At 41.8% G+C, this 17,621-nt stretch overlaps 2 protein-coding genes across 7 annotated transcripts in view; one reads left to right on the top strand and one right to left on the bottom strand.

The window, feature by feature from the left end:
• Window positions 1-303: 303 nt before the first annotated feature.
• Window positions 304-12,445, bottom strand: Hscb (HscB mitochondrial iron-sulfur cluster cochaperone). Of its 5 annotated transcripts, none has more exons than XM_026412193.2 (6): window positions 12,344-12,445; window positions 10,668-10,764; window positions 10,198-10,287; window positions 9,465-9,609; window positions 3,744-3,791; window positions 304-419 (listed from the first exon to the last, which is right to left on the bottom strand). In XM_026412193.2, the coding sequence occupies exons 4-6, from the start codon at window positions 9,562-9,564 to the stop codon at window positions 325-327; spliced, it is 243 nt and encodes an 80-aa protein (XP_026267978.1). In that variant the 5' UTR covers window positions 9,565-9,609; window positions 10,198-10,287; window positions 10,668-10,764; window positions 12,344-12,445; the 3' UTR covers window positions 304-324. The 5 variants fall into 5 exon arrangements, with proteins under 5 accessions (XP_026267978.1, XP_026267974.1, XP_026267975.1 ...); XM_026412189.2 differs by having other exon boundaries at window positions 12,087-12,437; XM_026412190.2 differs by lacking the exon at window positions 3,744-3,791 and having other exon boundaries at window positions 12,087-12,437.
• A 2,312-nt stretch (window positions 12,446-14,757) lies between these two features.
• Window positions 14,758-17,621, top strand: part of Chek2 (checkpoint kinase 2) — a 41,345-nt gene continuing 38,481 nt past the window's right edge. For both annotated transcript variants that reach the window (XM_026412194.2, XM_026412195.2), the window contains exon 1: window positions 14,758-15,103. In XM_026412194.2, the coding sequence (XP_026267979.1) occupies window positions 14,758-15,103 (346 nt within the window). The remainder of the gene's footprint in view (window positions 15,104-17,621) is intronic.

Below are 17,621 nucleotides of genomic sequence, written 5' to 3' on the forward strand. Positions count from 1 at the left end.
TCATATAAGCCCATCAAGCCTAAAATAGTCACTATCTGGACATCTGCAGAAAAAGGGCCTCAAGTTGTCCCTTCCCCACCTCCTCATCCACTGGCCTAGGTGGGATGTTTGCTGTATCAGGTATTACATGAAGTCAGTTGAAGAAGTGACCATTCAAGCTCTGACCTGATTGTTTTTCCTCCAGCATAATGAATTTTGCCATCCATTAAAGCTTGAGCCACAGACTGAAATAAAATGATATAAAGGTTAAAGCATACCTATTTTCAATTAGCAGAAGCCAGAAAAGAATACAGGAAATTTATTTTTAAAACTTTAAATAAGTAATTAACTATAGGGAATCTTCTTTAACTTGATCTTTTCTTCTATATTTGAAAAGTATTTCATCTTTGTTAAAATTTCCTTGGCTTCTTCAAAGTCATCTGAAATAAACAAGAGACACTGACGTCAGGCTTCATTTTAAGCAAGAAAGAATAAGACCTACTCTGGCAACCATGGCAGCTAGATCAAAGCCAAGCCTGGGTTGTTGGAGGGGTCCTCAATTACTCAGAAAATCAGCAAGGGGGGAGTGAGGACATCTGAATTATTAAGGGGACAAAGAGATTAACCAAAAGGAGGCAAGAGCACATGTTTACAGGGTTTGGAGAGGGTCCCAAATAATAAATGGACTGTGTTTTAACAGTTTTCCCCTAACACATATGGTGGTAGCCCTGCGGAGGCCATAGAAGAACCAGATGCTTCTCTTAAGACAGGTGCCAAGGGGCTGGGGATGTGGCTCAAGCGGTAGCGTGCTCGTCTGGCATACGTGCGGCCCAGGTTCGATCCTCAGCACTACATACAAACAAAGATGTTGTGTCCGCCGAGAACTAAAAAATAAATATTAAAAAAAAAATTCTCTCTCCTCTTAAAAACAAAAACAAAAACAAAACACAGGTGCCAAGGCACAGAGCTGTCCTCAGGTGGCTTTCAGTCAGAATGATGCCCTAAGCTGGTGGCTTTCAAGTGAGCGTGATTTTGCCTCCAAGGGGACATCTGACAATGTCTGAGGCATTTTTAGTTGCTGTAACCTGGAAGGTGTTACTGGTATCTAGTGGATACATGCCAGGGATGCTGCTAAATACCTTAAAGTGCAAAGGACAGCCCTTTATGACCAAGAATTATCTGACTCAAAATGTTGGTAATGTGGGGCTGGGGCTGTATCTCAGTGGTAGAGCGCTTGCCTAGCACGTGTGAGGCACTGGGTTTGAGCCTCAGCATCATATAAAAATAAATAAAATAAAATAAAGGTATTGTGTTCATCTACAACTAAAAAAAAAATTTAAAAAAATGTTGGTAATGCTGAGGTTGAGAAAACCAGACTTAGATAAATACAAAATAATGTGATGAGTGCTGAAGTGAAGATATGTTATAATTACCCAGATTGAAAATAAAATGTCAGAAAAAAGTTTCAGAATACACAAACTATGATGCTATTTATACAAAGATTAAAAAAATATGCAAAAGTGATTTACTGTTATATCCATTAAAACTACAAGAAAAGCAATGGAATGATTAATAGAAAATTTGGGGAAGTGGTCACTGTGAAAGGGAGCTGTAATGTAATAGGAAAGGGCCTGCAGGGAGCTTGGAACACCATTTCTTTTTTTCTTTTTAAATTTAGAGACAGAGTCTCACTGAGTGAGACACTGAAGAACTGCCTCAGCCTCCCCAGCTGCTGGGATTACAGGCATGCACCACCATGCCCAGCTATCCTTACTTTTTTAATATTTATTTTAAAAAAATATTTGTTGTTTAGTTGTAGTTGGACACAATATCTTTTAATTAGCTAATTAATTTATTTTTATGTGGTGCTGAGGATCGAACCTAGGGCCTTGCCGAAGCTAGGTGAGAGCTCTACTGCTAAGCCACAACCCCAGCCCTTAACATTTATTTTATTGTATTTATGTATGTATATAGGCATGTATATATTTATTTATTTTGGTACTGGGGATTGAACCCAGAGGCACTTTATCACTGAGCCACATCCCATCCCTTTTTATTTTGAGTTAGGATCTCACTAAGTTTCTTAGGGCCTTTTTCAGAGTGAGAGAGAGTGAGAGAGAGTGAGAAAGAGGGAGAGAGAGAGAACTTTAATATTTATTTTTCAGTATTTGGCGGACACAGCATCTTTGTTGGTATGTGGTGCTGAGGATCGAACCCGGGCCGCACGAATGCCAGACGAGCGCGCTACCGCTTGAGCCACATCCCCAGCCCATCTTAGGGCCTTTTTCAATTACTGAGGCTGGCCTTGAACTTGCATTCATCTTGCCTCACCCTCCTGAGTTGTGGGATTACAGATGTGCACCACTGTATCTGGCAACTTTTTAAATATCCAAATATCTGAAAATTAGGGTAAAACATACAGTTTATCAGGTTATTTATTTATTTATTTTTTGGTGGTGTAAGGGTTTGAACCCAGGGCCTCACACATGCTAGGTTAAGTGTTCTACACTGAGCCTTATCCCTGGCCCTTCACTCCTTTACTTCACTAACTTATATGTCGTTATATTTATATAGTGAGGCTTTTTTTTTTTTTTGGGGGGGGGGGTGGTACTGGGAATCAAACTGAGGGCGTACTGTGCTCTATCACTAAGCTATATATCCCAGCCCAACCTGCATCTTTTTATTTCTTTCCTTTTTTTGAGAGTCTTACTGTTGCCTTTGGTCTTGAACTCCTGGGCTCAAGTGATCCTCTAGCCTTAGCCTCCCCAGTAGTGGCTTACAAACATGTGGCACTGAGTATGGCTGGGCTTCTTGTCCTTGACCCCACCCCATACTGGATTGCACACAGAGACTCTCTACCACTCAGCCACCCTCAGGCTCTTTTATTTTCTTTTTGAGACAGGGTCTCACTAAGTTCCCAGGCTAGCCTGAGACTTGTGATCCTTCTGTCTCTACTTCCTGACTAGCTGAGAATACAAATGTGAGCCACTGCACTTGGCGTCTATTACTGTTTTGAACTTGTTTGTTAGATCAATTGAGAATAATGAAAAAAAAAAGTATTTGACATTCATTTATTCCTTTTCCAATAATCTTCTTTCCTCTACGTAGACCCAAATTTCAGACCCGTATCATTTTCTTCTATTTCTTTTTTTCCTGCAGTGCTGGGGATCAAATCCAGAGTCTTGTGCATGCCAGGCAAGTGTTCTATCACTAAGCCATACCCAGTCTTTCCTTCTCTCTAAAGAACTCCTTTTAGCTTTTTTCGTAAGGCAGGTCTGCTGGCACCAAATTCCTTTAGTTTTTGTTTCTCTAAGAAAGTACTTTCCCTTCAGATTTGAAGGATGATACCATAGTACAGAATTCTAGGTTGATAGACTTTAAATACTTCACTTTTTTTTTCTTTTTTGGTCGTGCTGGGGATTGAACCCAGGGCCCTGTGCTTGCAAGATAAGCACTCTACCAACTGAGCTATATCCCCGGCCCAATATTTCACTTCTATACCTTACCTTAGTTTCTTGCTAAAGTGGAATGGAAGTACCTTCCTCCTATTTAATGTTTCACTGGGATATTTCTATTTTTGGTTCACAGTTTGTTTCTATAGCAAGACTATAACTCTTTAAAGACAGAAGTATAATTCATACATATTTTATATTTCCAGGTACCCATCAGAGGATAAGTATATAAAAGCTACTCATTGAATGAACAGTTATGCCTCAATGCTTAAAATTTCTTTCCATATTTAACAAAGTCAAAAAATAGAATACCTTGTTCAAAAGCTCTGCTCACGTTGTCAGTACATTCTTTCTGTTTAGCTGAAAGAGAAACCATTATCTTAGTTTTTCTATTTAAATAGACTCATAATACCACTTTGTAATCATCTAGCTGTAAAGGCAGGAAGCTTAGATTCAAGGTTATAATTTTATAACCTTTGTTTCTGAATATACCTCAATGGTGGCTGCAGTTTCATGCAGCACCAGGCCAGGCGGCTGAGGGAGGAGGATCACAAGTTTGAGGCCAGCCTCAGCAGCTTAGTGAGACCCTGTTTCAAAATAAAAAATAAAAAAGGCTATGGGTTTAATTCAGTGGTAGAGCACCCCTGGGTTGAATCCAAGCACTACCTCCAAAAATAAACATATAAAAAGAAAAAATAAAAAGAAGCAACACTGGCTGAACCTCATTACACTGTTTTTTTTTTTTTTTTTGTATCAGGGATTGAATCCAAGAACGCTCAACCACTGAGCAACATCCCAAGCCATCCCCAGCCCCTTTTTTTTTTTTTTTTTTTTTTAAAGAGAGAGTGAGAGAGGAGAGAGAGAATTTTTTTTTTTTAATATTTATTTTTTAGTTCTCAGCGGACACAACATCTTTGTTGGTATGTGGTGCTGAGGATCTAACCCGGGCCGCACGCATGCCAGGCGAGCGCGCTACCGCTGAGCCACATCCCCAGCCCCCCAGCCCTTTTTATATTTATTTTGAGATAAAATCTTGCTAAGTTGCTGAGGCTGGCTTTGAACTTGTGATCCTCCTGCCTCAGCTTTCTGAGCTACTGATTACAGGTGTGTGCCACTATACTAGGTTACACTGTTTTTTAGCCCATGGAAGGTCTGAGAGGCAATCGCTGAGGCTTATAAAATTGTAGGAAATCAAATTAAAAAAAAAGGGATAGGAGGAGTGCTATAGTTTGGATAAGAATCTTCCAAAGGTCCATGTGTTAGGGGCTTGGTCACTAGCCTATTGGAAAATGGTGGAACTTTTAGGAGGCGAGGCCTAGTGGAAGGCAATTAGGCCACTGTGGGTCACTCTTTTTGCTTCCTGGTTTCTCTGAGGGGAGTAGCTTCCTCCACTGTATCCTTCTGCCATGATGTGCTGCCTCACCATGGGCCTCCAGAGCAGTTGGGTCAACCAAACATGAACGTAGACTTTCAACGGGGCATGGAAATACACGCCTGTACCTACAGCAACACGGAAGGCAGGAAAATAATTTGAGTCCAGCCTCGGCAATTTAGCAAGCCCCTAAGCAACTTAGCGAGACCCTGTACCAAAATAAAAAAATAAAAACAAAATAGGCAGGGGATATGGCTCAGTGGCCAAGCACTCCTGGGTTCAATTTCTAGTAATCTCCTCCCCAAGAGACTGATACCTCTAAAACTGTGAGCCAAAATAAGCCTTTTTTTTTTTTTTTTTTTAATTTGTAAGCCGATAACCTCAGGTATTTTGTCAGAGATGGAAAGCTGACTAACACAGGGGACAAGGATATGCCTCATTGCCTCCAACAAGTAGTCTTCCAGATTTCAGTGAAAAAATTAACACCTGAGCATCACCTATCAGCAGGGCACACCAAGTATGTTAGGAAGCTATCTCATATTTCTTTTGCTTCTTCATTAGAAAATGTGGAATTTTAAAAATTACCGAGTTTTCCAGATATAAATAATACCAATCATTTATACAGTGCCTTCTTTCAAAGAACTTTGAAATACATCATATTACCAAGGTAGTTAAAGATAGGTAGGGAGGGAATTGTCCCATGACTGGGAACTGCAGGAGCTGAGAAAAGAAGCCCAGGCACCTGACTTCTAGCCCAGTGTTTGAATCTTGCCTCTTGAATAGCAACTGGCATCAACGAAAGAGCACTGGACGGTAAGTCCACAGGCTCTGAAGTACTGATCCCAAAACTAACTGGTTCTGTGACCTTGTACATTTACTTAATAAGGCCTGACTGGTACCAGCTGGGGAGGAAATGTAGGAATTAAATCTAAATCAAGGTCCGTTCTACTTGCTCGAAGTCAAGAACTAGACTAAGTGTGTGACCCGCTTTTTTTAATCTTTACCTCATTTCCTTATAACAAGCAGTACTAATAGTTTCTGTTTTATGGATGAGGAAACTGAGGCCAAGATGCATGAAGTCACTTGTTCAAGGTCACATAAAAAAGTCAGAAGCAGTGGTGGCAATAGACCCACGTCTCCTTCCCCTCAGAGCTTCATGCTGCCTTGCTTTCTGAAGCAGCAAGCCCTTCTGATTGTATGCTCTGGGTCTCTCCTTTCTGTACATCACCCAGTCCTAATGCTATTAAAACAGTTGACAGTCTCCTCACTACAACTTCTATTTTATTTATTTATTTTTTTTTTTTTTGTTTAGAGAGATAGAAGAGAGAGATGGAGAGAGAATTTCAACATTTTATTTTTCAGTTATTGGCGGACACAACATCTTTTTTTTTTTTTTGTATGTGGTGCTGAGGATCGAACCCGGGCCGCACGCATGCCAGACGAGCGCGCTACCGCTTGAGCCACATCCCCAGCCCCACAACTTCTATTTTATAGTCTTTAATTTTTTTTGCTATTATTCACTCATTTAATAAATATTTCCTGAGTTCCTGTTATGCTCTGAGTACTGTAGTGTGAGCTGAAGATGTGGGGAAAGTAAAAAAGCAGGCACAATTTCTGCTTCTTTAGAAATCTAGTGGGAAGATCAATATTGTTCAAATAATGTCACACAGAAATGTATAGTTATAACTGTGATTAATCTTAAATAGGAGAGGTATAGAGGTCAAAATGGTACAGAGGTCAAAAAAGGCTTCTCTGAGGAGTGGTGACTGCTCCCAGATCTGAAGGGGTTAACTTAGATGGGGTCTGGGGGAGATGAGGATTTTGGGCAGCAAAAACAACATATGCAAAGGCGCTGGAATAGGAGAGTGCCTGGTACAGATGAGGAAATGGAAGCCACTGTGTCTATGGTGAAGCGGACAAAATGGAGAAGAGGCCAGAGCATATGGCGTCTTATAAGCCATGCTGAAGATTTTGGTTTTGCCAGATGTGGTGGTGCACACCTATAATCTCAGTGATTCAGGAGGGTGAGGCAGAAGGATCACAAGTTTAAGGCCACCGCTGACAGCTTAGTGAGATCCTGTCTCAAAATTAAAAATAAGAAGGGCTGGATATATAGCTCAGTGGTAGAGCTTCCCGGGGTTCAATCCCCAGTTACTCCCCCCACCAAAAAAAGTTACTCAGGAGACAAGGTAGGAAGAGATAATTTGAGTTCAGAAATTCAAGACCATCCTGGGCAACATAGTGAGACCTTGCCTAAAAAAATAAATAAATAAAAATTACTTTTAAACCCGAGGACAGTGAGAAACCACTTAAAGCTTTTTAAGAAGGCCAAGGATGGTGATTAATTTGGGTTTCAAAAAGATTACACAATGACAGGAATATTTAAATCTGGCAGACAGACCAGTTAGAAGCTACTGCAGTTGTCCAGGTGAGAGGGAATGGTACTTGGAACAGGGTTGTAGCAGTGAAAATAGTGATGGGTGGGATGGATGAGACACATTTAGGTCACTCTTTAAGGCTTGGTGATGGATTGATTATGAAGGGAAGAGAGAATTAACTTGTTATGATATCTGCTAAGGGTTTATAATTGTTCAGCTATATGGTGTCACTCATGTAACAGAGGGAACACTGGAAGAGGCACAGGTGATTTGGTGGAAAGGCAAAGAAAGGAGACACATAACTTTCAGTTTAAACATGCTGGGTTAGAATATATAAACTTCATGAGGACATAGACCATGTCTGTTTTGTTCCTTCCTATATTCTACGTCATTTATAGTGCTTGATACATAGTAGGCAGACTATAAATATTTGAAAAAGTGCATAAGCACATATAATCTGTATGAAAACCTGGGAGTCTTTTCTAAGTGGAATGGTTAATTTTATGTGTCAACTTGGATAGGCTATGGTGCTTGGGTGTTGATCAACTCTGGTCTATACAAGGCTTGATGGCACATACTTCTAACCCAGCTAGCTACACAGGAGGGTGGGGCAGGAGGATCACAAGTTCAATGCCAGCCAGGGCAACTAATGAGAACCTGTCTCAAAATAAAGAATAAAAAGGGGGACTGGGGTTGAAGCTTAGTGGTAGAGTGCTTGCCTTGCATGCATGAGGCACTGGGTTCGATCCTCAGCACCACATAAAAATAAATAAATAAAATAAAGATAAAAAAAAAAAAAAAAGAATAAGAAGGACTAGGGATATAGCTCAGTGGTAAAGTATCCCTGGGTTCAACCACCAGTACTGGGAAACAATAACAACAATGGTCTAGATGATACTGTGAAGGTGTTTTTTATGTGATTAATATTTATGGGGCTGGAGTTGTGGCTCAGTGGTAGAGTGCTCACCCAGCATGTGCGAGGCCCTGGGTTCGATCCTCAGCACCACATATAAATAAAGGTATTGTGTGCAACTACAACTAAAAAATAAATAAACATTAAAATATATATATATATATTTATAATCAGTTGACTTTATTGTATTTATTTTTTTGCAGTCCTGGAGATCAAACCCAGGGCTTTTCCCAAGCTCAGCAAGTGTCTACTATTGAGTTACATCCTCAACTCTCAGTTGACTTAAGTAAAGATTACCCTTGGTAACGTGGGAAGATGTCCTCCAATCAAGTAAACACATTAAGTATAAAAACAGAGAAAGAATTCTGCTTCAAGACTTTTTTTTTTTTTTTTTTTAAAGAGAGAGAGAATTTTTTAATATTTATTTTTTAGTTCTCGGCGGATACAACATCTTTGTTTGTATGTGGTGCTGAGGATCGAACCCGGGTCGCACGCATGCCAGGCGAGCGCGCTACCGCTTGAGCCACATCCCCAGCCCTCAAGACATAACATAGAAACTTGACCTGAGTTTCTAGCTTGTTGGCCTACTCTATAGATTTTAGATGTGCCAGACCCCACAATCATTCAGGCCAACTCCTTCAAATAAACCTATCTGTATCATATGGGTTTTCTAGAAAACCCTGACAGATATACTATGGAATAAAGTAAGAAACAAACCCATTCAGAATCAGAAGGTCAGAATTTCAAGGTTTGTCCTGTTGTGACCTTGGGTGCCTGTGCTTTGTGATCTTGGATATTTCTGCCAACTTCTGAAGCCCATTTTACTTGTTAGAGATAAAAATAGTATCTAAATCATATTGTGAGTAAAAAAGATCACTGCAATGTACAAAATATAATTATGTTCTTGGTTTAAGGCTGCCTTCTAGCTGGGTACACTGGCACATGCCTGTAATCCCAGCTACTAAGGAGACTGAGACAGGAGAATCAAAAGTATATGGCCAGCTTGGGCAACTCAGTGAGGCCCTATCTCAAAAAATAAGAAGGTCTGAGGATGTAGCTCAGTGGCAGAGCACTCCTGACTCCTGGGTTCAATGCCCAGTACCAAAAAATAAACAAAACAACAACAACAAAAAACTGCCTTCCACATGGTTAGAGATGTTGCAAGTTTAACTTCAAGCAAAACTGGTTTTAGTATGATTAAGGAAAAAAAAAAATTCCTTGATTCCTTATTATGAACAATGTGCTGGCAAGTGCTCTACCCTTGAGCCAGAATCCCAACACCCAACATGTACTCTATGTCCATTTTTTAACTTAATCCCAGACATGTACGCATAACAACAATAAAATGCATTCAACATTTGCTCTTTCACCTTGTATAGTGGATTCAATTTCTTTCACGGCAGCTTCACTTTGAGCTTCTGCAAGTTTTTCATTGATTTCCATTATTTCCATGAGGAATTGACTATCCATTTCATAATCTGTCCCTTTAGGAATCTCTATCCCATGAAGCTTTAGCTATTGAAGCATAGAGCAAGGAAAATAAGATTGGTTAGAGAAACTATGACCAGAGTCATGCAAATCTTGTTTACCCATCAGAATAAAATACCACTCATGGGGAACACTTGATCCGTCTCAATAATGAAAGTGTGAGGTAGGCTGTCAAAAGCCTGAACAGAGACAGGAGTTCTGAAACAGCATCCCACCTTATGTTACCTAGAATTGTGTGGCCCTGAGGTAGACAGTCCTCCACTTGGAATTTAAAATAGATGTCTGTAAACTTTCTATTTAAAATTTTCTGGATTCTAAGACGTTCTTGGGAGGAAAAAACAACAACAACAACAAAAACCCTGAAGTTACTCTTCCCTAAAAACTATCATTATCAAATCCTTGAAATTTATAGAAAATGATTAAAACAATGCAATTGGGGCAATTAAGATTTACAAAGAATACTCGGAAAAGTACACTTGTATAATATTTTTTTTTCTTTGTGTACGATCTCTGAGGCTAAATATCACTGGGTTCCTGGACTTGCTAAGGTCTCGAGCACATTTCTGCTGAATACAGGGGGAAGTTATTCATAAAAGACTTGAGAAATCACCTTACAAGGTATAGTCCCCTGCTCAGGGGGGCCAGCAGGGTCTTATAGGCCTCATTCACCAGGGTTGAATGCTTCTCTGAGAAGTCCTTTTCAGTCTGTTAATAGAGAAGAAGATAGTCTTATTATCATTGAAATCTGCCTTCTCATTCACAAACCTTTATAATAGGCTGATACGCAGGCACCTAAGGAAGTGGCCAGAGTAGAACTGGTGCTGGGTTACTACAGCCCATCGTAAGTGTTCTGTGACTGGTGCTGGATGAGGTCTTTAATTTTAGCTCATGAGTTCTAAGTTGTCTATGTAATCAGACAAACAATGTGAGGGGATGACATTTCTAGGGCCTGCTTGGTGGGGTCCCGCTGCCACAGGGTGGAGCTGGTAGTCTAACTTTGTCCCTGATAATCACATAATCACAGGCCACTGCTACCTACCCAGTGTATATGTGTCTGGGGAATATTGGGGTGGCCAATAAATTACCTGAGATCTCTGGTTGAAGAAATCTGGGTGGACAAGACGCTGTAGTTGCTGAAACCTGTGCTGGAGTTTTGTAGTGTTAACTCTGAAGGAACGGTTGCTAGAAGGAAATTGGGAGATAAAATTCATGTCACAGATGTTTATAGATTTATATGTTATGAGACTGGCTCTTATAGGGAAGATGTAATCAACATGAAGAGAGAGAATTTCAAAAAGTGGTAGGTGCTATGAAGGAAAGTTGAACAGGGTCAGAGAAGGTGGCAATGTGTGGAGAGAGATGACATTTGAGCTAAATTCTGAATGATACAGCTGATTAATCAAATATCAGAGGAAACTGTCATCCAGCAGAGAGAACTTCAAGTGCAAAGACTCTGAGATGGGAGGCAAGATTGGAAACTTAGCAGGGCCTGGTGCTGCACGCCAGGCAATCATAATCTCAGCAGCTCAGGAGGCTGAGGCAGGAGGATCACAAATTCAGTCTGCCTCAGCAACAGCGAAGCACTAAGCAACTCAATGGGACCCTGTCTCTAAATAAAATACAAAATAGGGCTGGGGATGTGGCTCAGTGATCGAGGGCCCCTGAGTTCAATCCCAGGTACACCCCCTTCCACACAAACACAAATTGGAAACTTGACAACTTAAAAAGTCGGGTTACTACAGCCCATCATAAGTGCTCAATGACTGGTGGGAACAGATTAGGGGAAGGGGCATTCTGAAATCTAATCTATCTTTCCAACGTGCAGGTTCCTTCATCCCTGTCTCCCACTTTAACCCAATCTCCTTCTCTTCCAACTCCCAGAACCTGCCTTACTTGCTTACCAGTTCAGCTCTACCCTCACTTCTCCAGGCTACTCAATCTTCAGAATAATGAAAAACCCCATTGGACCCTCTTCTTCCAATTTCCATTTTGTCCTTGGAGCTTGCCAACAACATTTTTCTGTCTTTATTCCCATGAGTAATAAAGACAGTAAAGCGGCCTTGGTGCTGGGGATCGAACACCAGGGCATCAAGCATGCTAGACAAAGGCCACATCTCTGACCCTCACTCTCTAATCTTGGACTCCATTTCCATACTTCTTTTTTAAAAGTCTCAACCCAGCTCCAACTTCTGGAGCCTTTCCCTTCTCTCAAGTTCCGCCTCTCATCTTCCCTTCTCAGTCAGGAAGCTCTGGCCCCTCAAGTCTCCCTCCCCAGTCACCCTCGATTTCCTCCATTTCCCGCCCCTCCCCTTTCCTCTCCATCCTCAAACGCCCCTTCCCTTAGTCCCCGCCCCTCAGTTTCCTCTTGGAGACCCCTCCCCGACCTCGCTCTCTAGGGCTCCACCCACTATCTTAGCAGCCCGGCCTTCCCACTCCCAAGCCCGTACGGCCCTCCTCTCACGCAGGCCAGCCCCCGACGTCTCTCCCGTCCCGACCTCCTTTACCAATCCATGAGGCTGAAGTAGTCTCGAGTCGGGTCCGGCGGCTGCAGCGCTCGGCACTGGTGGCAGAAGAACCCGTCCCCCCGCCCGGGGCTGCCGCAGTTCCAACACCTCGCCGAACCGCTTCCCTCTTCCGACGCAGCATGGCAGCTTAACACTCTCCTTCCGGGGACCCCTGCGGGCCGCAACCCCCATAGCCGAAACAACACCTGGGCCCTCCCACCCCACATCTGGCCCGTGGCCTATCTGGCCGCGGTCACCTGTTGGGGAGAAAAGCCGAAAGCGTGGCCGCACACACGAGTGCTGCTGATTGGCTGGAGAGCTGAGGGGGCGAGGTCTCCTGGGGGGAACTTGGACGCTGAGTTCCGCTTGCGTTCTAAACTACAATTCCCAGTAAGCATTGAGGCCACACGCGGTGGTCACATCCGCTGCTCCTCATTGGTCGGGCTGCGGCGGGGGGTATTTTGATTGGCTGAGGGTGGAGTTTGTATCTGCAGGTTTAGCGCCACTCTGCTGGCTTCGGCTGCGGAAAATTTGCGGCTTCAGGTGGGCTCACGCGGTGAGTCATAGTGGAAAACTTAACTTGGGTGCTTGCGGGTTCGAATCCCATTCCTAGGGTCCTAGCAAGGGGAGTCCCCCGAGCTTCCGCATTTCTGGATTTTTTTTTTGATCTGGAGGGGGGAGCGCGTGGGCGACACTCTTCCTTTGTAGCTAATCTTCGAGGTGAAATTTACTTTCCCTCTTACTACGAGTTGAAACAGGCCTGAATGTACAGGATGAGAAAGAACAGACTTGTGCTTCTCAATACCAGAGCGGAGTTACTTTGTAAAGACTTCTATAAACATTAGTAATTATTGCCATTCTTTAGATTCAATCTCTAAAAAACTACTTCTTGAGAACCCAACCTTAACTGCTAGGCGCTGCAGGAACTGGAAACGCAGTTAGTAGGCTATTCTCAGTGTTCATAAGTTAAGTGTGTGGGATGGGGTGGCAAGGAATGGATAGGAGAGGATCAGTCCTCGCTGGGACTCAGTTTCTCTATTTGAAAGAAAGGTTGTTTGGCATTCGGAAGGCCCCTTGATTTCCTTGGGACTGGAATTCTGTTCCTAGTCTTATAGATTTGCTTTGGTTACTTTGTTTTTTCACTCACCACTGGTCTTCCATTAAAAATAGCTCTTCATTAGCAAACATTATGAGGGGAGGAACTTTACATGCATTACCTCAGTTAATCTTCACGGTTCATCTGTTTTTTTCAAATGAGGAAGCAGGTCAGAGAGGTGATTTATTGAAAGCTCACTACTTGTCAGGCTGGAGAAGTATTGCTCAACAAAACTGCAGAGGGGCTTGGGATGTAGCTTAGTTGAAGAGTGCATGCTTAGCATGTATGATGTCCTGGGTTCCCCAGCTTTGGAGGGAGGGGCACAGGGAAGCATCAGAGGGATTCAGCCTGGCTGAGGCAGTATTAGACCAGCAGGTCCTGGAGTAGTAGATTCCGCCATGGCATCACTTTCCTGAATATGTTTGAAGGATAACCATCTGGACCTTTGTATCTCCAAAGCTATGTAAATGCAGTTAGTATGAGTATAGCTTTTTACTGGCCCAGAGTGTGGGTTGGAGGAAATGTACCTTTTTATTTTGAAAAACAAAATCTGATTAGATCATTGAAATTTTCTTTGGCTTTACTGGTGATTCTGTTTTCCAGAGTCTATCAAGTGAATTAAAGGGTCAGAGGCTCTGTTATGATCTCCTGTGATCCAATCATTCCTTTAAGATTCCATCAAGGCTGGAAAGTGTTTGCAACTTTGAGCCATGTGTTAGCATCAAAAGGGTTACGTTGGGCTGGGGCTGGGGCTCAGCGGTAGAGCGCTCGCCTTGCATAGCATGTGCAAGGCCCTGTGTTCCATCCTCAGCACCACATAAAAAATAAAATAAAATAAAGGTATTCTGTCCAACTCCAACTGAGAAATAAAAGAAAAAAGGGTTAGGTGGATTTGTGTAGAGCAGTCCTCTTTGGGTTCTGCCTCATTATGTGAACTTGCCCTTAGTTAGGTGTCAGGGAACCTAGACTGAACAAATAGGACTTAATTCCAACCCTACTGGAGAATACCATGGGTGTAAGGGGCACAGACATTTTATGCAAATGATTTCCTTAAAGTGGTAAAGGGAGTTACTGTACAGTTTCTTTTTATCAGTCTTGTATTCCATGTCCCTTGACCCTTTCTTTTCTTTTCCTTTCAAAGCGTATATGAAATTTAAATGCATTATTGATATATATTAATACATTTGTATCCTAATTTTCAATAATTGGATGCATGGAATTTTTTATGAGCCTCCCAATTCAATTTTATTGTTTTTTGTGTATCTGTAATCTTCAAATTATATATATATATAGATAGATAGATAGATAGATATAGATAGATAGATATATATTGATATTTTCTCTTGTGCTTTATAGCTGTTAGACAAAATGCTGATTCAGTGAAAGTGATCTTATGAAAAGCCCAACCCAGAAGAACCAGAAGCGGACTATTAGGATTTTAATTTTTGCAGAGCACGCTTGACCTGGATTTTTTCTTTTCTTTTTTGTCACTGTAATATGTCCATTCTTGACTCTTGAACTTCAAGCCTTGTTCCTTGAAATTCACCTTATTTTTGGACACTTTTTGAAGTCGTGATGTCTCGAGAGACAGATGCAGAGAGTCAACAGTCCCACAGCAGCACCTCCCCTCAGGCTCACGCCAGTGGTGTCTCTTCACAATCCCAAGGTGGCTTCACTCAGTCCCAAGTCCTCTCCCCACAATCCCATGGGTCCTCACAGTCCCAAGGTACATCCAGCTCTTCTACCAGCACGGCACCCACCTCCAGCCAGTCCTCTCACTCCAGCTCCGGGACACTAAGCTCCTTAGAGACAGTGTCCACTCAGGAACTCTATTCTATTCCCGAGGACCAAGAACCTGAGGAACCTGCCCCTGCCCCTTGGGCTCGATTATGGGCCCTTCAGGATGGGTTCACCAATCTAGGTAAGACCTTTGTTGTGTTATTGTATTCTATTCAGAAAAGCAATTACAGATGATTGTTGCAGCACAAAACTCAGGACACTTTTGGCATGATTCTGGAGTTTGAAAGTGATGAAAGAAAAAAGAGCCACTGGTGGGTAGTGCACTGGCTTTTACTTGCTGTGGATTCCCTTCATTTATTCAAATATTAATGGGGCATTTGCAATATGCTGTGCATCTGAAAATCTGAAGAGAGCTGTGGATCCTCTTACAGATTCCGCTCGGAGTGGTGGCGCACGCCTGTAATCCCAGCGGCTCGGGAGGCTGAGGCAGGAGGATCACGAGTTCAAAGCCAGCCTCAGCTGGCTGCTAAGCAACTCCATGAGACCCTGTCTCTATATATAATACAAAATAGGGCTGGGGACGTGGTTCAGTGGCCACATGTCCCTGAGTTCAATCGCTGGTATAAAAAAAAAAATTGCCGATTCATGGAAAGTTGAAAACATTATTATCTAATCATAGAATCTTTGCCATTTAACCCCTGATGTGGTTTGATATAGCTTCAAAGCTGTTCAGAATAGGCATGGCTCTTGGGCTGGGGTTGGGGAATCAGTGGTAGAGTGCTTGCCTAGCATGTGCAAGGCGCTGGGTTGGATCCTCAGCACCACATGAAAAATAAATAAATAAAATGAAGATATTGTGTCCAATTACCACTAAAAAAATTATTTAAGAATAAGGATGGCTCTTTTGTTGCTGGGCTCGCTCTTTTGTTGACTACCTGTTTGTTATTTATTTTTGTTTTTGGTACTGGGGATTGAACCCAGGGGTGCTTAACCACTAAGCCACATTCCCAGCCCTTTCTTTTTTTATTTTGAGATGGGGTTCACCAAGTTGCTTAGGGCCATGGTAAGTTGCTGAGGCTGGTTTTGAACTGTGTTCCTCTTGCCTCAGTTTCCAAAACCGCTGGGATTATCAGGCTATTTTTTGTTTTGAGCCAGAGTCTCATTAAGGTGCCCAGTCTGGCTTTGAACTTGTGATCTTCCTGGCCTCAGCCTTCCAAGTTACTGGGATTATATGCATGCGCTGCCATACCTGGTATAATCTTAAATTTAGAAGTATATATTTGGAGTTATTGTTCCTTTTTTTAAGCCATATTTTAAAGATATACTTATAGATTTAGGTGAGTGAGAAACAGAAATGGTAAGAAAGCATGAAATGGGATGCATTAGTTTTAGTAGTCACAAAACATTCAAAGAGCCTAAGAGGACTGGGGATATAGCTCAGTTGGTAGAGTGCTTGCCTTGCATGCACCAGGCCCTGGGTTCAATCCCTAGCACCAAAGAACAAAAACAAAAAAGAACCTAAGAGGGTGACCAGTAGATAATAAAAGTGTCCCCCTTCCCCACCGTATTGGGGATTGAACTCGGGGCTTTGTGTATGCTAATAGTAAGCATTTTACCACTGAGCTACATCCTCAAGCTCCAGTGGTAGAACACCTTTTTTTTCTCCCCTCAAGTACTGGGGAAAAAAAAATTGTATGAGAGCACAAATGTGAGGCTTTATTTCTGGACTCTGAATTCTGTTCCATTGATTTATGTGTGTATCCTTATGTCAGTACCAAACAATCTTGGTTATTGTGGCTTACTAAATTTTGAAATCCAGAAACATGAGTCTCAATTTGCTTTTCCAAGATTGAGCTATTCTGGATTCCTTGCATTGTCATATGAATTTTAAGCTTGTCACTTCCTGCAAAGAATGCAGTTGAGGGTAGTTGAGTCTGTAACTGGGGGAGTCTGGACAACCTTACAATATTGTCTTCCAATCTATGAACATGGAGTTTCTTTCCATTTATTTCAGTTCTTCTTTAATATCTTTGAATAAAACTTTATAGTTCTCACTATACAAGACTTGCACTTTAAAGAATTTATTCCCAAATCTCTGCTTTAATGTTTACCTTTTGATTGTGATAAAATCTAAACAGAGCAGCCGGGTTGTGACTCAGTGTGGTAGAGCACTCGCTTAGGCACTGAGGTACTGAGTTCGATCCTCAGCACCAAATAAAAGTAAAACAAATAAAGGCATTCTGTCCATCTACAACTATAAAACATTAAAAAAAAATTGTATCCACTTAGAACTAAAAAATTACACATAAACACAAAAAAAGTCTAAACAGAAACTTTATGTCCACTGAACAATTACCAATTGCCCCTCCCCCAGCCACTTGCAACTCTACTTTGTGTCTCTGGGAATTTACCAATTATAGATACTTCCTGAAATGGAATGATAACGCAATTGTTCTTTATTTCTGGCTTATGTCATACGGCATCATGTTGCAGGGTTCATCCATGCTATATCATGCGTTAGAACTTCCTTCCTTTCTTTCTTTGCTGGGCCTGAATCCCAGGGCCTTGCCCATGTTAAGCACATACCTACTTCATCATGGAGCTTATACCCCCAGCCTTTTCTTTTTATGACGGAATAATATTTCACTGTATGTCTATCACCATGGTTTGTTTGTTTATTTATTTATTTATTTGCTCTA

The sequence above is a fragment of the Urocitellus parryii genome, chromosome 3, assembly GCF_045843805.1.
Source record: "Urocitellus parryii isolate mUroPar1 chromosome 3, mUroPar1.hap1, whole genome shotgun sequence".
In the NCBI taxonomy this organism is placed as follows: Eukaryota; Metazoa; Chordata; class Mammalia; order Rodentia; family Sciuridae; genus Urocitellus; species Urocitellus parryii.

Coding starts and splice junctions, on each gene's coding strand:
- Hscb (XM_026412189.2), bottom strand. CDS start 12,313: ATGTGGGGTGGGAGGGCCCAGGTGTTGTTTCGGCTATGGGGGTTGCGG. Junction 9,610..10,197: donor TGAGCAGGGGACTATACCTT/GTAAGGTGATTT, acceptor ATGCTTCAATAG/CTAAAGCTTCATGGGATAGA. Junction 420..3,743: donor GAGCAGAGCTTTTGAACAAG/GTATTCTATTTT, acceptor TGTTTATTTCAG/ATGACTTTGAAGAAGCCAAG.